The sequence below is a fragment of the Spermophilus citellus genome (genome assembly GCF_964194105.1).
Source record: "Spermophilus citellus genome assembly, chromosome: 8".
NCBI lineage: Eukaryota > Metazoa > Chordata > Mammalia > Rodentia > Sciuridae > Spermophilus > Spermophilus citellus.
The window spans coordinates 781,461-804,791 of record NC_138189.1 but is presented as its reverse complement, the minus strand read 5'-3'; the positions used below and the strand labels follow the sequence as shown (position 1 = coordinate 804,791).

General features: G+C 51.0%; 1 protein-coding gene across 6 annotated transcripts in view; it reads right to left on the bottom strand.

The window, feature by feature from the left end:
• Nucleotides 1-20,965, bottom strand: part of MAEA (macrophage erythroblast attacher, E3 ubiquitin ligase) — a 37,105-nt gene extending 16,140 nt beyond the window's left edge. For 3 of the 6 annotated variants that reach the window (XM_081304189.1, XM_081304190.1, XM_081304194.1), the window contains exons 1-2: nucleotides 20,537-20,665; nucleotides 1,220-1,402 (exon numbers count right to left, since the gene is read on the bottom strand). In XM_081304189.1, coding sequence (XP_081160315.1) covers nucleotides 1,220-1,402; nucleotides 20,537-20,605 — 252 coding nt within the window. In that variant the 5' untranslated portion in view covers nucleotides 20,606-20,665. Of the gene's footprint in view, nucleotides 1-1,219; nucleotides 1,403-3,581; nucleotides 3,714-19,706; nucleotides 20,439-20,536 lie in introns of those variants that run through there. The other 3 variants (XM_081304191.1, XM_081304193.1, XM_081304192.1) reach the window with 3 other exon arrangements.
• Between the last annotated feature and the right edge of the window lie 2,366 nt (nucleotides 20,966-23,331).

The window sequence follows — 23,331 nt, the reverse complement described above, 5'->3', positions numbered from 1 at the left end:
CAGGAACCTGCCCTCTATTCCATGCCTCTCCTCTTCCCTATCTGCACTACACCATCTCCAAGCAGTCTCTTTTAGCTGTCTCACAGCTATGGGACTGTCAACACACTGCAGTTTTCATTTTGGTCATCATTCACATGTGTATATATACATTCATCATACATCGTACGTGTACACACACACACACACACACACACACACACACACACACACACGCCCCACCCGTCTTTCTTTATTGGGATGGAACCCAGGGCCTTGTGCATACTATGCAAAAGCTGATCACCGAGCTTCATCCTCAGCTGGTTATTCTATTTTTACTTTCTTGACATCTACTCCATTCTTTCAGACTCCAAATGACTCCTCATGCTTTCAGATCCCTGCAGATTCGGGCTCCCTTCCCCTCTATCTGATAGCCCCACACCTGAAGCCTGTGCAGATCACTGCTGTTGTTTCTGCTGGTCCCTGATCGATGATGCTCCTCTGCTCCTGGCTGCCTTTGTGTTGTACACTGTACTTGGAAAATTAATTCTAAGGACGACCTGCTGTCAGAACGACAGCCTTCTCCCAAGAGAGCCTGCTTTCCTAGGCCTGAGCCTGAAGGCTCTGTGGCTGGGACCACTCATGCTGCATTGAAGGCTCCACGCCCGCAGCCCCCGGTTCTGAACCTGGGCTGCCATGTCCTGTTATCATGAGTCCACTCCTGCAGCAGCCTCATCTGGATGTACAGAGCCTTGGGCCCAGCTCAGCTCCAGCAGGCCTGTGTTCCTAGCCCAGGGCCACTGGCTAGGGCTGCAGCAGTTCCCTGTCTCTTCACCTCTGACCCCCTCACCTCCAATTTGAACTGGTGATGTTGCTATGCCTAAGGAACCCTCTGACATTTTTAGGAAGATGTCCTAGAAACTCTTACCTCACTTTCTGTGTTTTTTTTTTCAGTGGGCAGGATAGTCCAAACATCCTGGCCTACTAGTCCCAGCAGTAAGAAATCCCACATGCAGTTCTGAGGTCAGTCTACAAGTAACCAATCAATCTGCCACGAGCCTGGCTTCCCACCCCTGGGCTTGAGACACTCCCACAACCAAGACAACCCAGTCCTCTGCTCAGCCCAGGTGTCCTGCACTCCTCCCACAGCTCACCCCTCTGCCCACAGGATGCTGGCCAGCACACCCAGCCCCCACAGGGGGCAGCACATCTGAGGTCACACTGGGAGGGCAATAACACTGACCTTCCTCTTGAGCACACTGAGCTTCTCCACCACTCCATCCAGGAGGCTGACCACAGAGTCCACCGCTGGGCAGCTACTTAAGGTCTTCTCCAGCTCAGCCACCACCATGGTGACGTGACTTGTCTCCCGGTCGATGTTTTTCTGAGCAGCCCGGAAGCGTTTATTCAGTGTTTCATAGGGCACCTGGACAAAAAAAGACAGTGAGAATCCCTGGCCCCAATCTTAGCTAGGTGTGGGATACCCCAGCACGCAGGCCTCCTTTCCAGCAAGCTCAGAGACACAGAACTTGACCAGGCCCGGCAAAGTGGAAGCCCTCTGAGGGAGGACATCAAAGGGCCTGGATGGGGTCTAACACAAAGAGGCACTGCCCAGAATCTATAATATGCAGCCCAGTGTTCCACAAAAACCCTTTTCTGGCAGTACCAGTGATGGAACCCAGGAGTGTTTACCACTGAGCTACATCCCAGCCCTCTATATTTTGTATTTTGAGATAAGATCTTGCTAAGTTGCTGAGGCTGGCCTCGAACTTGCCATCTTCCTCAGCCTCCGAGTTGCTGGTATAACAGGCATGGGCCACCATACCCAAAGAGTTTTTTAGTATATATTAACAAAACAGTCCCAAAGTTCACATAGAAAAACAAACAGCTAAGGAAACTACCCAAAAAGAGAACAGCGATAGAGCTCTCCTCTCAGTCAGTGAGAGGGCTTGGCGGGCAGAACGGCCACTGTGGAGGCCCATCGGCACAGGCAAGGAGGTACAGAAAGAGTGGTCCACACAGCTCACGAAGCTGTCCACACGTGTGAGATTACGAACGCACATTTAATAATTTCCATAAGGGAACGTTTACACCATCCGGGCTATAAAAAACCCTATTACTTATAGAAAATTTAGGAAACAATCTTAAGTCACAAAGACTCTACTGCCTGTCGTCCCTCCCATCTCCCAGCTCTGCCACCATGAGCAACATCAGGTGCCAGCCACCATGCCCTTTCTCCGCCCCAAATGGGGTCCCAGGGTAGATGCTGTCGCTAGGGCCCCATCTGACCTCAGTGTACCGTCTGTCCAACTCTGCCATCACAAGCACATTCCACGAGGAAGGAAAGACTGTCAGGGGCTCTGCCAGCCCTCGTGCCGGGCAGGCACCAAGCCCTGCAATGAAGCCACTGAGGAAGGCGGGGGTGCAGGGAGGGAGACATGACCCTGGCTTAGAGGCTGGCTTCCTCGATCAGGGACAGCAGGATGATGGCAGAGACAGGGAGAAGACAGACCTCTGACTTGCCCAGACCTGCTTTTCTTCCTCAAAGTGGGGACATAGGATGGGGGTAAGGCCATTACTGTGGTGCTGGTGCCCTGACTACCACTCCCTACTCAGCCTCCCGCTACCAGATGCCCTCTACCCAGACATCCCCTGGGGCCATCAGGGACCACTGTGAGCAACAGTATGCTGGGGGTATACATTCTCGAGAGGTCATGCCTAATGTCTTATTGGCACAAGCACCAACAGATGAGCCCTGTCAGCCATTCAGGGAGGCCCAGTGATGTTAGCTGAAATCACTTCCTGGACCACACTGGAATTCATGCTTGCTGGTCACATTAGTCTCAAAAGCTGGGAAAGAGGGGGGGAGAAGCTACCAAACTGCAGCATGCTCACTATACCGAAAAGGATAGAGGCCAGCCTGGTCAAAGGGTGAGGGCTGCAGGGCTCTCTCAGCACAGCAGGGCAGCAGCAGGACATGAGAGCACCATCCCTGCAGGCCCTGCTCTTCATGCGTGGCCAGCCCAGGGAAAGTGTAGCTGTACAGGGTATTCTGCAAGACCCTCAGGACCCCATACTACCTGCCTTCAAGGATGCCTCTCCTGAGGATTCAGTACCTCTTTACCAAAAAAAGGTGGGGGGGTGCTTTTCTTTCCAGTCTATATCCAGTGAATGATGAAGTCCCACCAGACAGCAATTTAGCCTGGTACCTGGCATACAGCAGGCTCTTAGCAAGTATCTGACAATGAATGAAAGCAACAAAGCATAAAAGCAAGGCCCCCTGGGCACTCTCTGCCCCCACCAACCCAGCACCTGGCCCCTTTTCTCTAGTAGAACTCTCCAATGTGCCATTCTATGTGGGTATGTCCTGCCAGGAGGCAGAATCCTGGGGGGCAGAGCACATATCTTAGTACTCAACCATACCACCACCTAGTATGGCAACACAAGGAACTCTCTGCAATTAGATTACGAGACAGAGTCACCCTTAACACAGATTCTACAGCACCTGCAGTTCCCCACAGTCACCCTCTGGACAGCCCCAGCTGCCTGCTGCCCCTCCACCATGCCTATACCATACACAGATTGGGCAAAGCATCAAGCCACACCTGGGCCACGGACAGAGGCTCCTGTCAGACGCACAAGGCACCAGGGCAACACAGGACGTGGTCATCAGGAGACACACTCTGCAATGGTCTCTCCATGTTTTCTCCGCAATTCCTCTGTGTAAGCCTACACTGCTACAAAATAAAAAGTCTGAAATAAGGTCAAGGCAAAACGGCAGGATCCCTCTGGAAAAGATAAGAGCCCATGAGAGGAAAAAGCTGCACTTGGGGTTGGTGGGACAGAACTCGGGCTCAAACGTCCTGACAGGCTCTGGGAATTCGTCCAAGTACAGGAAAGAAGCCCACTCACTGCTCTGAAGAGGAGAGCTCCAAGCAAGACCCAGCAAACTCCACTGGCCTTGGTGCTCCCCACTGGCAGACAAGGTTCAGACCAGGCAGGGACATGGAGCACTAAAGGGCTCCCCCAGCACGTTCCCTCCCACCTCCCCCAGCACCCAAACCATCCTTGCAAGACATCTATGGGGAAGACCGCGGGCTGCTCCCCATTTACCTGGACTCACGCCTTCACCAAGCACAGTAGCAATGAATGACTAAAAAATGAACTGAAGTCAATCCCAACATACGCAATAAACAAAACCCCCAAGGTTTTTATAATCAGATTCAGTCATTAAAATATATTTCAATAAAAATAAACCAAAAAAGTAACTAAAAATTGCACCCACTGCTTGATCCAAGCACGCGCCAGGTGACGTATGCAGGTCTCAACTGTGAGGCCGGAGAGTCACCCTGACACACCCACTGGGAGAGGAACAAAACCCAGCAGTGGGTTTCCACAGGACTGGCTCGACTTGCACCCTCCCCGACCCCCTGGATCGGAGCACAGCTGACACTAACACATCTGACACTAACACATCTGACACTAACACATCTGACACTAACACATCTGAGCAGCCCCACATTTTGAGAGAGAAGCTCAATCCACAGAGCCAACGGCAAAGCAAGTTCTGCAAGTGTGGCATGTTCATTTTTAACTTTTATCCAAAAAGGAGACAGGCAATGCCCTGACACTCACCAGTATCAAGTCCCAGCAAGTGATACTGCAAGGTCACAGTCCAAGTTACCTGTTTTTTTTTTGTTTTGTTTTGTTTTGTTTTGTTTGTATTTTCAGTTTTTTTTTAATGAAAGAAACCAATTCAGGATCTGGTACACCTTCAGAGAACAGTACATAGCCCGCATGGCCAGTGGCCCACTGTGCCACTCAGGCAGACACCCAGCACAGACATTCATGACCTGCCAACTGCCATGACAGGTCCTAAATGCTCACAGTTGACTTCTTGCTGTCTTGGGCCCCAAACTAAGCCCTAATCACTCTGGGCAGCCCAGCCTCTAATCCTGACCCTGACCTCAAAATGACCCAGCTTGGACTTCCTGCAGCCACTCCTCCCAGGGAATGACTCAACCTCCCTGCCCTTCGCTCTCAGGGCCATGCCCAACCATATCTCTCAGGCTCTTCAGTAAGGCCCCCACCTGAGCTGCCCACTTCCACCTTTCTCGCTGGCCCCAACCTGGCAAAAAGGCCATGCCTCTCCCCTCACGCCCCTGGCTGGGTGCCTGGAGCCTATGGTATCCAACTGAGAGGTATCCAACTGAGATCGGGGATGCAGGACGAATGCTGAACCCCTGCCCACTCACACTGAGGCTCTCAGAACTCGCATCACATCACGTGTGCACCTACCAAGCCAGGGAACAAGCTTCCCATGCGAGTGTCCTCCCTACATCCACCCCTCCATGGAACCAGGGCAGTCCTGAGCATAGCCTTCCCTCCTCAACTTAATCCCAGGAAAGAGGGATGGACACCTTCCACGTTGTGCCAACTCTCCCCAAGCTGTCCTAGGGTGTCCTGGCTGTTAGTGCCAACAGCTCCTTCACAGGCTCCTGCCCAAAGGGCATCTGATAGTGAACAATAGAGCTCGGATGCTCAAGAATAACCTAAGCCCAATTTTAATTCAAGAACGAGGGCAAAGGAAGACACTCTCAGATACACAAGGACTAGAAGGATAGCAAGCACAAGTTCTTTCTGGGAGGAAAAAAGCTCAGAGTCAGCTCTCAAGCAAAATGGCAAGTCTAGGAGAAGGGCAACAAAAGATACAAGAAAAGAATGTGAGACAAAAGAGACCAAAGCAAGATATAGTTCAACTAAGTGAAGATGGGTAAAATGGCCACAAATTCAATCGACCCTAAGGAAGAACCAGGGTAAATGAGACAGAACATTAAAAACACACTCCTAACAACAAAATGGGCAAATGAGGTCACACCAAACTTATACCTTCTGTAGAGCAGGAAGCAACCTACAGAGCAAGAGGCAGCCTGAAGGCCAGGAGCCAGCACTTGCAGGTCACCGCACCGTACAATACCTAGAACTCGGAAATGAAAGGCCATCCAGTGGAAACCATGAGGAGACCTTCTCTGAAGATAACAAACAAGCACATGGAGAGATGCTGCACACGACAGTCACCAGGGACCTGCACATCAAAACCATAACAAGGCGTCCTCACCTGCCTGTTCAGATGGTTCAGAAAAACACCAAGAATGTGTCAGCGAGCACGTGGAGAAACTGTAACTCCTGGCAGAGCTGTGGGGAACATGCAAGGTGCGCGACTGCAACAGCATGCACTGCAGAGCTGAGCTGTGATGCCCACGCCCACTTCCGGGGCACACTCAGATGAACCCAGAGCAGGATGTCCAAGAGAGGCATGATGCCACATGAGCAGCAGTGGCATTCCAGCAGCCTAGACTAGAAGCAGCCCAGCACCCAGGAGCAGGCCAGCGATGAAGAGCACTTGGGCACATGCACGCAACAGACTGTCCCCCAGCCTCTCTGTGGCCCAATATGATGAACCTTGAGAACGTCACCCCAGTGCAGGATTCAACCTACGTGAGCTATCTAAAGCAATCACTCTTAAGCCCCACAGCAAAACAGTGGGTGCCAAGGGCTCGGGGTGGGGGGGAGGGAGTCACCTTCAGCAACTATTTCAGTTTCACAAGATGACAAGTTCCAGAGACCTGCTGCACAGGAGGGACACAGAGTCACACTACTATACCCTGGAAAGGGCCAAGATGGTTAAGTTCTACCTTGTGTGCTTTTACCACAATAAGAAAAAGTCCTAATGACTTCAATGGTACTTGATTTTTTTTCCCAATATTTATTTATTTATTTATTTAGTTCTCGGTGGACACAACATCTTTGTTTGTATGTGGTGCTGAGGATCGAACCCAGGCCGCACGCATGCCAGGCGAGCGCGCTACCGCTTGAGCCACATCCCCAGCCCCGGTACTTGATTTTGAGACTATAAAACGACATGATCCAGCAAGTACGGCACTGGTCTCGGAGTGGACGTAGAGATCAAGGGAGAATGGAGAACCCAAAAGTGGACCCACACACATCCATGTATGTCTCACCAAGGGGCCGAGCGGGGAGAACTTTGACTGCCAGGATTGGAAATCCACATGGGAATGGTGAATTCAACCAGCACCTCATGTCATCTGCAAACTTAACCTGAAATGAATCAGGGACCCAAGCATACATGCTGACACTGTAAAACTTCCTAGAGAACAGACAAGGATATTAAGACCTTGAGATGGGCAAAGGTTCCTAGAAGTTAACAAAAAACATTGGGAAAGAAAATCAATCGGGCTGGGGTTGTGGCTCAGTGGTAGAGCGCTCGCCTAGTGCAGGTGAGGCACTGGGTTCAATCCTCAGCACTACATAAAAATAAATAAATAAAAATAAAAGCATTGTGTCCACCTGCCGCAGTCTGGCTGGGCACAAAATAACCGAGCCGCCGCCACGAGGCACTTGTAGGTTCAAAACAGGAACTCCTTTATTGCCCGAACTCCCGCTAACACCACCCTCAGCACCCTTCCAGGAACACCTCCAACCAGATATCTATCCGTCCTCCAGAACTTCCCCATCCAACGGGGGAAGGGTCTAATATACAATTGAATACACAGCTTCACATAACCATCATCATCTCAATGGCTCACTGGAGTCACCTCTCAACCACTCTCTTCTGGCAAAAATGCCAAGCGTCATTCCGACTGGGCTGTGGCTCTCAGCATCAACCTATGACTAAAAAAAAATATTAAAAAAAAAAAAAAAAGAAAAACAACTCTGAAAACAGTCTAAGGAGATGAAAACAAGGCCCAGCCTAAAAGGATGCAGGGGAGACACCCTTCGGAGGCTGCGGGACTCCCACAGCTCAACACCAGCACGACAACCCGTTCTCCTGACAGCTGAAGAGCACAACAGAAATGTCCACAAAAGACGAAGGGCTGGCAGCTCACAGGATGGCCAACAGCACCACCACCATCAGGACAGCGTGAAGGACACCACAGCAGGGGGGTCGATGGGCGCCCAGGTGGGACCTCGGCTTTTTCTAGCTTTGGACTTGGAGGGAAACACTGGTTCTTGGGTCTCAAGCCTGCCTGCTGCTGGACTAGAACTTCACTGCCCGCTCTCCTGCTTCTCAGGCTTTTCACTAGAAAACAACTACCCCAGCCTCTACTGGTCTCCAGCCTGCTGACTGCAGATCTTGGGGTTTCCCAGCCTCCACAATCACATAAGCCAATTCCTGGTTTTACGTCATCTTATACACACAAACACACATATATCCTGTTAGTCCTATTTCTCTGGAGAACCCTGGTTATCAGAAGAACATTTTGAATAGGCTAGTGACACTGAGGAACACCTGGCCTGGTACCAGCAGTTTCTGGTAGGCAGACCACCTACCAGATGATGCAGCAGTCCCACTCCTAGAGAAACAAACACAGCCACATAGAGACCTGTGTGGTCTGGATGTTCATCAGCAGGGATGCCCGCTACAAAGAAACCGGACCAGCAAGGGAAAGGGTGAAGGACTGCTGGGCACACAGCACCAAGCGCAGCATGCAGACAATGGTACAAGGTGCACGCGTGGACTCCTCCACGTGGGCAGAACTGCCCAAAGTAGAGGCTCTCCACGAAGGCACTCCCTGGCCAGGATGCATGTGGCCATGCGTGGAGACTTTCTTGATTTGTCATGAAGGGGGGCCTGGCTATGAATGGGCTGAACCACAAAAGGAGATTAAACAGAACAAAGAAAACCTATCAACCCAACAAAGGGAAGAAATAAAAAGAGATAAGTGTATAGAAAATAAGAAAACAAAGTAAGATGGTGAGGATTACCACAGCTTAACTCTCATCATGAATACAGACCAAGCAGGAAGAGAAACTTCAGAACACAAACACCAAGGGGGCGGTGGAGGGTGCCTGCCTGGCACGCTCCAGGTCCTGGTTCAAGCCCTAGCATGGGGGTAGGTGCAAGGTAAACAGAGCACAGTCAGCACCACCTGGTAAAGCTACAATGTGAGTCGCACACACAATTTCTAATTTCTAGTAGCCACAATAATAAGTAAAATAAGCCAGGCACAGTTGTGCACACCTGTAATCCCAGCTGACAGAAGGCTAAGGCAGCAGGATAGCAAGTTCAAGGCCTACCCGGGGAAACCATGTCTCAAAAAAGAAATAAAAGAAATCACGAGGGCTAAGTATGGGGCCTCCCTAGCATGTGCAAGAGGCCCTGGGTTCCATCTCCAGGACTGCAAAAAACAAAAACAAAACTAAATATGAAATCTGTTTTAATATATTTTTACTTAACTCAATACATCCCAAAGATTTTCATTTGAGCTGGGGACGTAACTCAGTGGTAGATCACTTGCCTAGCATGTGTGAGAACCTGTGTTAATCCCCGCCACCACCACCACAAGAAATTATCTAATTTCCAAATATTTTCACTTGAACACACAATTAATAACTGTTAGACACTTTGCATTATTTTTTCCTTTAAAGACCAGGGTATATTTAACTCAGCACACAGCCATTTGGACCAGCAACAGTTCACAAGCTCTGCTGCCACAGGGAAGCTCACGCTTCTGCCCTGGTGGGAATCATGGAACCCAGGCCTCAGATCCTCCTACTGGAGGTGACAACTATGCCTCATCCTTGACCCTGCTGTTCCACGGATCTCCCTGAAGACCACTCTGTGTGCAGGGCCACATGCCACAGGTGCCCACCAGAACCATGCCTGTGCACTCCTCAGAAGGGCTGAGCCACGCAAAACATCAATGTGACACTGTTCTCATGGACACAATTCACAACTACACAATTCACCCTTTTAAAGGGTCAACAGCTTTCAGTGTGATAGCAAGGTTGTATAACTTCTTGGCCAACTCCTTTGAGAAGATATTCTTCTCAACAACAGACAACTCCCATGCCACTGAAGTCCTTCCTAGACCAGTGAATGGCTGGGCAAGCAGCCATTCACCTGACCCATCTGTGGATCTGTGTTCGGGAGTTTCCAGAGACATGTATGTCTGGCTCCCTCCACTTCACAGAACATGGCTGACGCTCATCAACGAGGCAGCTCTGTAACTCTTCCATGGCTGATCAGAGCTCCCTGCAAGCCTAAGCTGACAATCTGGCTGCTGCTCCTTAAGCTATTTTGAGGACATCAGTGCTCTCTTACAAGGTTTTGTGAGGATGTTCTCCCTCCTCTTGGGGGTATACCCAGGCAATGGACAGTAACTCTGTATATGACTTCCTGTCAAACAGCCAGGCCCCGTGCCAAAGTGGCCGCACCACTGCATGTTCCCACCAGCAGAACAGAGTACCTGGATTCCTCCGTGCTCAGTACTGGTCACTAGCCATCCTTTTCACTGCAGCCATTCTAGTGAGGATAAACTGGAACCTCTCTGTAGCTTCATCTGGCATTTTCTGAAGGACTAATGATGCTCAGTATCTTCTCCTGTGGTTACTGGCCATCTGTACATCTTCTCTGGAGAACATCTACTTAGCCTTCATTTTTAAGTCACATTATCTGCCTTTCGTAACTGAACTATACGAGTTCTTCTAATATCGTAGATACTAGACCCTTACCAGATAAATGATTTGCAAGTGTTTCCTCTGTGTTCCGTAAACAGTTAGTTAGACAGGACAAGACCATGGCATCCGCAAATAAACCTTCGTTCCACTCTGAATGCCTTTTATTTATTTTTCTTGCCTACCTACCCTGGTTAGGACCTCCAGAAGTGTCAGATTTAAATGGGGAGAACTGGCATTGCTGTCTTGTTGCTGACTTCAGAGAAAGGCTTCCAGCAATAGGTCCGACATTAGTGTGGCTTTTAAAGAGGTCATTTATCAGGTTGAGGAAGTTCCCTTCTAGTCCTAGTTTGATGATGAAAAAGGTTGAACTTTGTCAAGGGCTTTTTCTTTTCTTTTTTTTTTTCTGGTGCTGGGAATTGAACCCAGGGTAGAGAGCACTCTACCAACTGAGCTATATCCCCAGCCCCTAAGGGCTTTTTCTGCATCTGTGCTTTTTGTCCTTCTTTGGTATTCACATGGAGGAGTCACTGAATGCTTCAAGTGACCCACAGTCATTTGCACTTCCTTTCATACATTGCTGGGGTTCATTTGCCAATATCTTACTGAGAACTTGAGCATCCATAATTATTCATAAGGAAAAACGATCCTGAAAATGTGCAAAGTTGTAGGGCGCACATTTCCTGATTTCCAAACTTCTTATAAAGCTACAACAATCAAAACTGTGCCCTGGCAAGAGTAGACATGGAGATGGATGCAAGAGAACTGAGTCTGGACAAAAGCTCACACACCTGCAGCAAAATGAAGACTGCTGGTCTGAGGCTCTCTGGTGATACTGGCCTCACAGATGAGTCAGGAAGTATCATTCTTCTTCATGCGTTTAACAGGATTTACCAGTAAAGCCATCTAGCCCTGGGCTTTTCTCTGTAGGAAGCTTTAAGAATATCTTTGTTACAAGTATTCAGTCACCATTTAAAAAACTATGAATGTAGTGATTTTATGTAGTTCAACTTAAAACACTTTTCCTCCTGTACATTTTTTGTTTGTATTCCTTGTCTAGCACCACACGGAAAGGGGAGGTCTTGAATCTTTCTTATAAACCAGAATCAGCTCTCTACAGTTTGGTATTTGGTAGATTTTTTGGAAAATCTGTTATTTGCTTTTAAATTCTGGACCTATCTTGCCTGGCTATGCCAAATATTTAAATTTCTTTCTTTTTTTAAAATCAGATCTACCCAGTTCTTCCTTGGTAATCTGTGGCATGACCACCTCTAAGGTCAACCTGCCGAGCTGATGTTAAATTGCATTTCCTTTAGGATATCTTTCCTTGTCAGGCATTCACAAGAGTAATCCTTCCTGTTTTCATACTTGTACCCAGTCTGGCAAACACCCTGAGCTGAGACTCAGGAAACATCTGTATTTGCATCCCACCCTGTGGCAACCTTCCCACGCTTCATCATCTGCTTTAGGACACTTCCTCAAATCTTCTTCAATATTTGCTGTAGGTCTTCTGACAGCAGTTGCTTACAAAAACAGGCATCTCAGTTTGCCATCATAAAGTATTTGGCTGCCTTCTACTAATACAGGAGCATCTCCCAAGTGCACAGGGCTTTTTATCTCCAACAACTAAAGAAGCTAATCACACCTTCTGCCCTGGATGGCAGTACATGTCCCTCTCTGTCTGGAGAGGTACAGAGAGTACTGCAAATCACAGTGGCTCTATCACGAACTGATGGCCCCAAGCACAGCAGACACCTTGAGGGAGGATCATCAGGGACAGAAACGGCTCAAACTCTGCTCTAAATGGGCTTCTTGAAAAATGACATGCTTCTGGTCAACCTCCCAAAGGCTGTGGTGAGATGTAGCTGAGGAAGCAAGGTAGGAGGGGCACTATCACACCACCACGCTGCTCCCGTGGGCTCATGTCATGATACCACCCTCGACCCATTGGTCACTTGCAGAACACTTTTACACCACTGGTCCACTGTAGGAAGGGCAGTGCATGGGCAGCAACACACACAGGGCATGCACACAATGCAGCATGGCCACAGCATACAGGCAAGCAGTAGGACAGGTACCCACACAGTTCAGTGGCCCACACAAAACAAGCCACAAGCCCCACCAGCGACAGCTCAGGCACCTCCCACAAGCAAGGCTTATTCTTGCTCTGTAAGTGAGACATTTGATACAGCCTGAAGCACTGCGGAGGTCATGCTGAGATCATCCTTTCAGCAGTCCCATCCCTGGTTCTGGGTCAGCAGAGCCCCACTCTTCTTGTCCTCCTTATTACAAGAAAGAAATACCAAGTCAAGCACAAGTACCAAGCATCCTCACCATTTCCACACAGAACTCAGTACTTGCCACTAATGCCAGCCTGTCAGTACAGCCTTTTCTAAAGGCTCCCTCAGTGACATTGCTGCTGGCCAACCTCTACCCTGGACATCTGTTCCCACTGGAAGGTACTGTGAATAGGTTATCTCCCCCACCATATGCTCTAACTGCCAATGATGGGGCCCTGGCCGTGACTAAGCTGTGGGTGTCTCTCGTGTGCCCGGTTACCCTGCTGACCTTTCCTAACAGTTGTGCTGACTTCTGAGTCAATTCTTACTGCTTTGGCAGAACTGCCCAAACAACATTTAACACTTCATTTGTTGACTGAAAATTATCTCTGTCCTCCAGCACAGCTTCTATTCCCAGTGCCCAGAAATACAGAGGCAAAACAGCAAACTGGAAGGCAACGCTGGCTGAGGAGGAGACAGGGAGAGACGGAGTGGGGCTGCCAGTATCAGCAATGACCAGAGATGCTCACTGAACAGGGGCATGAAGCCCGGAAGAAAAAGCACTAGGGTCATCTGAGGGAAGAGCAGGCCAGCAAGTCCAGCAGCAGCACAAAGGCCACTGTGGCTAAGTGTCCAATAGCAGTGGAGGAAGGGCCATCATGAAGGGAATGAAGTGGCCACTCCAATGACCCTGACCTTTACCCAAGCCAGGTGGAAGCCTCCAGGGCAGAAGAACCACATGGCCTGTGATCTGATGACAAGGTGAGGAAGGGATTAGTGGGTAAGGGCAGAGCAGGAGACTAGCCAGGAGACCACTTCAACCCCTCCCCAGAGATGAAGGCGTCCAGGTACATGGCAGCAAGAGAGAAAGCAGGAGGCAGCTGGACCTGCAGACGTTCTCCAGTCAAGCAAAGAAGGTGTGCAGGTGGTGGGGTGCAGCTGTGAGAACAAGGGAGTCAAGGCCAGCTCTAAGGTTCTGGCTGAGGGGCTGCCCTTTACAGAGGAAGAAAGATGGGGCCGGTCTATGAGGAGGCAGTTAAGATGAAGTTTGGCTTTAACTCTGCCAAGCACTCTAGAGATCCAAATGAAGAGCTAGGTCTTCTAGGCTGCAGGAGCACCAGGGCAGTGTGAGCATTGTACACAGAGGGCCCTTCCAGTTAATAAAACTCATGAGATCAACAAGACAGCAAGGACCAATGCCAAGGACTGAGTCCAAGGCACACCAATACTCAGCAAGGCTGAAGGGTAATTGTGAGCCTGCAGAATCCAGGCAAGAGTGGCACCTGGGAGCCAAACAGGAATATCCTTCAAGGAGAAGGAGTGGTCAGTGGCTATGACACTTTAAAGGTCAAGACCCCAAACACCACTGTGGGCTTGGGTAGCACCCTGGGGTCACTGGTGACCTCAGCCACATAACTGTCGTGGACAAGGGGTCAAAAGCAAAGGAGAGGCAACACCACAGACCAAAAGCAGGGCCCAAGTAGAGGGTGAATATGGGTCTTGGTTAACTGGAAGACTGCAATGTGTGGGTGTGGTGAACAAAGTCTGGCCCTGGAGCAGGGCACACACACTCATCCCCAGCCATGGGAGTGAGACAGCATACACAGGCGAACCAAGCCATGCACAGAGCACACAGATGCAGGTCAAGTATTACAGGCTGAAGGAAAAAGGGGGGTCCACAGAATGGTCCTTGGATGGAGGCGGGCACTGAGCATTCGGGGCTTCCTCAGCAATGGGCACAGCGCTGGGGCCAGCACAGATGCCGAATGGAGTACTGACCCTGGGCTGGAATTCTGTTGGTAACAGCAGGCAGGGGCTGAGGCTGCATGGAAAAGACACAGGAGCTAGAGGAGGGTGGAAAAGAAAGCACAAAGGGTTGACCACACCCAGATGACCCTGCATGCCATAAATAGTACTCTGGAATGCAGCAAGTCAACAAAAGCAAGTATTAAGGAATCTTCCAACCAGACGGTGGACAATTAATTTGGCAAATGGCTGTTTACTGTGACTCCATGCTAGGCACAAAGCCCCTGCCCTTGCTGACATTTATTTTAAAGGAGAGGTCTGACCAAAAAAAAAAAAAAAATGGGTAGGCAATTCTGTCAGATTATAATTAATGCTATAAAGACACCAAAACAGGGACAGAGATCAAATAGAACCACAAAATCCCAATTTTGTTTAGAGTAGCAACAAGCCCACAAACGTGCTATAGATTTTTTTTTCTAGGTTTCTTTAAAGCTGGAAATGATCACTCTATCCTCTGGCCAATGGGCTTAAATATAAACGCTCAACAGGACTTCTGGGAAGGCTTCATGCAGGTAGTGGGTCCAAGTGGGCAGCACAGCTTTTACTTCACAATTCCTTGCTAGATGTGAAGGCTGCAGCCCACCAGCCACTGTGGACCAGACATCAAGGTGATCTAAAGACCGAAAAAGAGAAGCAGAGTAATCAAAAACACCCCCCCAGGGCCTGGGGCTGGCTCAGTGGTGGAGCACTTGCTTAGCATGCGTGAGGCACAGGGTTCCTTAGCACCACATAAAAATAAATAAAAATAAAGGTATTGGGCTGGGGATGTGGCTCAAGTGGTAGCGCGCTCGCCTGGCATGCGTGCGGCCCGGGTTCGATCCTCAGCACCACATACAAACAAAGATGTTGTGTCCGCCGATAACTAAAAAATAAAAAAATAAAAAAAAATAAAGGTATTATGCCCATCTACAATGAAAATATTAAAAAACAAAACAAAAAGGGCAGGGGCTGGGAGTGAAGTTCAGTGGTGGAGTCCTTGCCTTAAAACAAAGGGATCCTACCAGCCACAGAACAAGTGGCAGGACCACACTGTTCTCAGTTGGGGCAGAAAGACTGGAACAGTAAGAGCCAGGTCTGGGGTTCCCAGGCCTGGATCTGGCATTCTGTCTTGCTCGTGGCATCTCTCGTCCACTTTACAGACATACAGAGACAGATGCCCTTCTGGGGCTAGCTACGGGAGGTGGGACCGCTCAGAGTTATCTGGGGACGTGAAAGAGTGAAAAGTCAGAGAAAAGGTTAAAGGACATGCAGTCTTGTGGAGGGAGGGCCAGGGTTTAGCTGGGGGTGGTCACCCAGAGGAACCCCCACGCCCTGCATCCTCAACATCAGTGCGGGGCAAGACCTGAACTAGAGAGCACAGACAGATGAGGGGCGGGCAGACAGGGAGAAGCAGCTGGCTACTTGCACACTGACCCTGGGAAACAAGGGCAGCAGGCAGGAGGACCCACAGCAGCTGAAGGAGGTCATCAGCTGTCAGGAGGGGGCTTGGGTGAGTGCAAAGGGAAAGGAGGTTTAAAAGAGACAAGGCAAGGGTAGAGGGAAGCACAGAAAGGAAACTGGACCAGAGGTGGAGGCAGGTACTGGGTGGCACCAGAGCTTCTGTCAGGAAGCTAAAGCCAGGCCCTCAGTGCTGCTGAGTGTTTCGCTTTATTCATATGAATGAATAGTTCCTAGTTACCAAAACAGTGGACAACTTTTTGTTTTTTGTTTTTTTTCAGATTCTCAAACTATTGGCCCTGCAACACCTTGCACCCCAGCAGTCAGCAGCCTTTGCGGGCAGAGACTAAGCTTCACAGCACTTAAGTCACCTAGGCATCCCATGCTGCAGATCTGCAGATAGGCACCTTTACCCACTGCATGCAACTGTGTGACTCTTCTCCCTTCCAGTGCCACTTCGCCTCCTGGGGCTTGCTTCCTATTCACTGACCTCTGCACGACAGCCCAGGAGTGAATCACATCACCCTGAACAACTGTGTACGTTTTGGGGCAAGGCTGCCAAAACTTCAGCACAGCCTTGCCCATCAGTCACCCTGACTCCGCAGTGTCTTCACAGCACCTAACGTCTGTGATCTGTGCTCACCTGCTCAATGCCCTCTGTATGCTGCAGGGTAGAGTGCAAGGGAGGGGGACCCTGCCTGTCTCCTCCCGACACTCCAAGCTCCTCACAGTGCCCAACCAGAAAGGTTAACAAAGAGCCCTTACAAGGGCATCAATGCCTGCAGCTGAGCCGCACCCAGCTTTGAGGCCACTGGCTGGGCCGTTACACCCAGCTTTCGAGCCCCTTGGCTGCTATGAGCTTTGTTTTAGTCCTAAAGTGGTCTGTTCATTCTAAAAACTAGGTATTAGAAAGTCTTTCTTTTCCTAACTTGAATTCTGCTTAAAATAATAGTACTTAAAAAAATAAATAAATAAATACAACCTAGCAGCTAGCGGGAATCCAAGCCTGCCTCCTCCTTGCAGGACCTATCCCCCCAGAAAGGCACAGATAAGAAGAGGACAATGTCCACCAGCCCAGAAGAAGAAAACACAGAAGCACCAACAGAACAGTGTCTGCTCCATCCCATGTCCAACAGAGAATGATGGTGGGAGGAAACAAAGGGTGGCCCAGCTCCCAGGAGGAAGGGGCCTCAGCTGTGCCCCCACACGGTGGGTTTAGGAGGCAGAAGGGCAGAATGAAGCTGCTTCAGGCAAGAGTGGGTGGTTCTCTGTAGGACTGGCAGGGCCCAGGCCTGGAAAAGGAAGGGGTTAACACACCGCACACCCAGTAAAGGGTAAGAGAAGGGTGTTGTGCATAACACAACCCTCCTGGGAAGAAGCAGGTCTACTTCACACACCAAGCAAGGTCTAGGGCAACAGAGCTGGAACCAAACCCAACACGGGGTCCAGCTCCTAAGCCAAACACTGTAGTCACCAGTGTTTCTCCCACTTAAGAACCCATGACCCTCCCAAATCTAGCCAAGAACACGTTTGAAAAACTGTACCAGAAGTTATAATCTGAGGCACTCTGTCAAATACAACCCAGGCTATGACACTGCAGGGCAGTACTTGATCAACATGATTCTCCTCAAAGGAAAGGCAGGAAATTTAAATATTCTTGTAAAAAAAATCAAACCACAGAGAATAGTTTGGGAACAACACCTCTGATTCTCAGCCTAATGTCTCTGAGGAGAGGATGACACCACCAAGCAAGTTGAGCTGGGAACCCCCTCACTGGGCTCCAGGAAAGGACAGAGCTGAGCCCATGCAAGACTTGAGGCAGAGTGAGATTCCAGAGCCAGGTCTCCCAGCAACAAGTGCCAGGCCCCTGCCCCTGGGCCCTGCAGACTCCTACCTGATCTGGGTGGTAACAGAGAAGGCAGAGATAATGCTAGTTTACTTCAACTACCTGAAGGGAAAAAAAGAAATATCAATGGAATGATCTCTATACAGCATAAAAGTTTGAAGAAAAAAATTACTTTTATATACAGCATAAACATTTGAAGGAAAAAATTACTTTTATAACCAGCAAAAACCTTTCAAGCCAGAGCGTCTAGTTCAAGATGAACTGTACATCCGTTCCTCCTTACTCCGGAGGACCATCACTTACAACCTGACAGCAGACAGCCTCTGGGGGCAGAAGGTCCTAGTCACAGCTAGAACACAGGGTGTATCTCACAACCCATACCCCGTACCCTAAGAACACAGAACAAGTTCCTAAAGCAAGATGCACAGGTGCTCACAGGTGTGACTCTGTCCAGGGGATACCTGGCAATGTCTGGAGGCACTGAGGGGATCCTCCTGGCATCCAGTAGGCAGAGACTAAGGCTGCTACTAAACACCCTGCCAGGCAGGGCTGCACAGGGCTATGGGAAGGCCTGCCTTGGTCCACCCACTGTGGTGGACATGGAGGCGCAGCACAGAACCTGCCCAGGGCTAGGACATGCTGGCAACAACACCTGAAGAAAAACAGTACCCAGGTACCCAGGAGCCCACCACCAGCCCTGAGGCTGAGGAGGTAGACATCTTGAGTCCACAACTTGAATCCGCCTGAGGCTCCCAAACCTGCATGTCTAAAGACTTACTCAGCAAGAAACTCTCCCCAGAAAATTCAGTCCAGTACCCACCAGTTCCCATGACCCTGCAAGAGAATGCACCCTTGACTGAAAAGGCACACTCATTTCCATGCCTGCTGGCACCCAGCCCTCACTGCCTTCTGACTCTAGGCTGTGCCTGCGTGTGGACCTTCCACAACTGCCAACAGTGCAGCTCTGGAGCCCTCAGCCTTCTGTGAATTCTTTATTAACTAACACTCCTGGGCTAGCATGTGTGGGGCACTGGGTTCAATCCTCAGCATAAAAATATAAATAAAGGCATGCTGTCCATCTACAAGTATAAAAAATTAAAAAAAAAAAACTCCTAAATCAATGATCCCTAGTTCCCAATTAAACCCTTCTCATCATTCACTAAGAATTATTCCTGAAAACTTCCTAAGGGAAAAAAAATTAACAGGGACATGCAGTCAACAGAATACAGGAAGTAGTGTGTGGATGGCCTCTAAAGGACCTGGAAGAGCAAGACTGCTATTTCCTAGGGGAAGTAGCATCTTTATGTGCAAAAATTCTGCTTTAGTATCGTTATTAAAAAATAAAATAAGGTTTTCTTTAAATATTGCAAGCTTGCCTGCAATGATATCACCATCTTTCTGTGTCTGCTAGACTACCCTCATGATCATTTTCAGAGAGCTACACAAAGCTTTGGAATGCAAAGTACTCAGGCAATCATCAGAAAAGAGGACTTGAAGAACCCTTTCCTAACCATCCATTTCCCTTCCTAGTGCATTCAATGAGTAATGGAAGGGTTTCTGCAAACTTTCCTGCCTGGTGGTTCCCACATTCACCAGCCAAACCAAAAGCAAGGCAGTTCTGGTCTGCCAACAGGGTGGCAGAAGCTGCCTGGGGCTAAAGGTCAGTGGTTAAAGGACCCCTCTGATGGCACCACAGTACAGATCACTGAGCCGAGAGGTCTTCATCTCTTACCTATAGAAATCCATCGGTGGCACCAAAAAAGAGTATAAATGCCCACCACCTGGGTCCTGGCAAAGAATTGGTGGGGCCAGCAACGTTGCCCTCACTTCCTTGGTCAAACAAACACTGAAATACAAAGCTGCTGTGCAACATGGCTGCTCACCTGCTAATGAGCTCTGCTTTCCTCTGAGGACAACTACAGAGGGCGGCCAGACGTCAGCAGCGACAACGCCAACAGGTGCCTTCCAGACTGCCAGGGACACGGGTGCTACCGGGCTTACGTGTGAAGCACCAGGGCTCCCCTAAGCACATGGCGCAGGATTCGACGGCACCGGCCAGCTCCGCGCCTATGCTCTCCATGCCCGGCTAAACCGACTCGGGGCCACTGGGCCACACCACCTATCACCAGTGAGCTGGACGGTGTCACCAGCTGCTCTAGTCGGAGAGAAGCCACCATCCCCCAGGAGAGGAACGCAGGGTCCAGAGCGCGGCCGGCTCTCGCAGGAACGTCCGACCTTGGTCCCTGAAGGGAATCCCTCCGGGCGCAGTCCGTCAAGCGTCTCAAAGCCCGGGTCCGAGGAGCTCCACGGAGCGCGACACGGCGCCGCGCCCACCCAAGGTCACGCCCCCGGCGGCCGAGGCCCGAGAGGAGACCCAGGGCAGCTGGGCTCGGCCCCCGCCCCACTAGCGCGGAGGCGGCCGCCACGCCCCACCGGGCTTCCGGTTGCCGCCGCAGACTGCCCAGCGACGCGGGCCCGACCCGCCGGAGCCTAGGCCCTGGGCCGCCCCCGGGCCGCCCCCGGGCCACCCCCAGCCCCACCGGCCACGCCCGGCGCCAGGCGCCAGGCCCCCGGCCCTCGCTCATCCTAGAGCCCGGCCCAGCCCGGCCCCGCCGCCCCCCGCCCCCGGGCCCTCCGCGCCCCCCGGGCCCCGCACCCCCCGAGACCCCGGCGGGAGGCGCGGCGGCAAGCCGGACGGCGCAGCAGCGCGCACCTTGAGGGTCGGGTACTCCTGCACCTTCAGGGTCATGGACAGCTGGGCCGCCGACTCCTGCACCGCCATCTTGGGCCGGCCGAGCGGAGGAGGCGGGCGCAAGGCACGCCGGGTAGTGACGGGCGCGGGGCGGGGCGGGCAGTACGTCTGCACCAATCGCGTCGCCCCGCTGCTGGCTGCGCCGAAAGGCGCGAACCCATCACCGTCGGCCTTCTCCAGCCTCAGCCAATCGGCGACAGGTCTGAAGGGTGGCTTCCTCCTTGAATTCCCCGCGGAGCCTGGGCCACGGACGCCTGGGCTCTGGCGGATCGGCACAGAGAGGTGTCCTGGCTGGGCGCGTCCCTAGAGGCGTGTGGGGCCCGGTGGTTGCCGCGCGTGGCCCTTGCACTCTCCTGGTGGTCACCCCCCCCGCGGTCACCTCTCGGATACACCTGCTGGCGGTCCCCGCGGCCTCCCCTGCCCTGGGGGACTCCTTGCCTGTGTCCCGGTTTTCACGGATTAACCGCCACGGGAGCCCGGATTCGGAGAAAGGCCCAGTATCCAAAACCAACTCGCAGGCCCAAAGCCCCCCGCAGGAGGGCCCGGAGCCACGGGGCCTTCCTCTCGTGGCACCTTGGTCCCACCATTTCCCGTTCAACCTTTCGCGTTTCTCCAGCCTTTCTCACCCTCTTTTTAAAATAAAAATGAAGATTCATCTCAGGAAATGACGTCCATATTAAACGGCCTCTTGTGTTTCACAAACACATTGATAAGCAATGTTTTCAACATTAAGAAAGCACCCAGGCGCCGCGGACAGGGGAGGAAGGCCTGTGTCGGGAGACGTGCAGGAGCTCCGGCCAGTAGGCCCTTCCTTTAGAGCTGTTTTCCGTTTTATCCTGGGGATGGAGGCCGAGGATAGTGCCTTCGTCCACAGCTCATGGCCCCGACTTCAGGACAGGAGGGCTTTGGGCACTCCGCCATGGCTTAAAGTAAAGCTTACACATCTGGACTGTGCAACTCAATGAATGTTTGCCCAGGAATGCGCCTCTACCTACGGGCATGCTGGTCAAGACCTAGAATGGTCCCCAAAGCTCCCTGCCCCTCCTGAGTTCATGTGCCTCAGGAGAGCCAGCATTCTGATCTCTCCCTTCTGAGTTTTCTTAGACTTCACACTGGTGGAACTGCACCCTCCAGGTTTATGTTGCCGCTATGTCTGGTTCTCTCTTGTGGTCATGGACATGCTCAGCAGCGTGGCAGTATTTGATGGCCACTGCTCCTTAGAGACTTTTGCTTCCATTATTCCAGGGATTCAAGACTGACCAAAAGAAAAGGACACACAATTTCATTTCCATGGCAGAGTAATCATGCCCTGGCACCACTGTAGTAGGAATATTCAGGGACACTAAGGGAAAGGTTTGAGTGTTGGAGAAGTTATGGACCTCCCACAATCTGGTTGGATCATTCAGTCTAGAGGAGTTTTGTTGTACTTGGAGGTTTATGATTTGGTAAGTGTGAGATCAGGCAAGGCGGGCAGTGACCAAAAGAGGCAGATTTTAAAAAGGCCGACAAACGAGGCTTTATTTGAGATATCACTCCCAGGCGGAACTCAATCAGAGTGGACAGGAGAAGGGTCTGAGGAGAAACCATGTGGGAGCTTGACTGGACTGGAATTTTATGGGGCTTAGGCAGGAAGGGAAGGGCTTGGGACTGTAAAAGTGTTTTTTAGAATCCCTTTTCCCGTTGGAGTTGGTCAGGGAGCTAGCTGAACTCTGGGATTGGCCAGGGGGTCCTGCTGTTTGACAGGCATTAGTCAGGAGATGCCACTGATTGACAGGGATTTCTGCCAGCGTCTGATTGATGTTTCTTTGGCTCGCAGGCTGCTTTGTCCTAAGTCACCGCCACTTACCTGACAGTAAGAAGTTGTGTGTTTCATGTTTCTTACTCTAATGATGGATCATGCCCCAACACTCCCCCCCCCCCCCCCGGGAGCTTGGCCAGTTTGCACAGAGGAGCATGCTGGGAACACAAGTATGTGGATATAGACTAGGTGTGTGTCTTAGAACCTGGTGGCCCTGGCTGGAGGACCCTACAGGAGCAGTCACCCCAAGACGTTGAGGGACCTGTGTCTCTGTGGCCACAGGCCTCCATTCTTTGAGAGAACCAAGTTCATGCCTTAAGCAGTTATAAGTGATTGTCTTCATTGTGGCCCCAGGGATCATTCCCCAGATAAGAGCCAAGAGCCTGGTGCCCTTTGTTCCTGGGGAGGGCAGCACCTGTGCAACAGCACTGCCCACAGAGGCCTCGGAGGCGTCCCACTGCCCTGATGTGCATGCTGTTGCCAGGATTTGCAGTACTTTGGGTGTGTTGCATTCTGGGTATGGTGATTTCTAGAAGCTCAGACTGGGAGCTGGGGAGAGTACCCACATTCTGACAGTGCCAAGGACCCTGGCAGGAAGAACAGTGCTTGGCACCAGCCTCCCAGTGGTAGATGCCAGGTTTGAGCCCACAGGGCCCAGCTCAGCCCCCAGCATCCATGCAAGAAAGGATGCCCCCCACCCAGCGCCTCAGTGCACCTCGATGCCTTCGAATCTCGTCCCTCAAGAATGTCTATGTGGGCTGGGGCTCAGTGGTAGAGCACTTGCCTTGAATGTGTGAGGCACTAGGTTCGATCTTCAGCACCACATATAAATAAAAAATAAAGGTCCATCGATAACAAATACATAATTAATTTAAAAAAAAACAGTGTCTAGGGGCTAGGGGTGTGGCTCAATGGTAGAGCACTTGCCTAGCATGTGTGAGGCACTGGGTTCAATTCT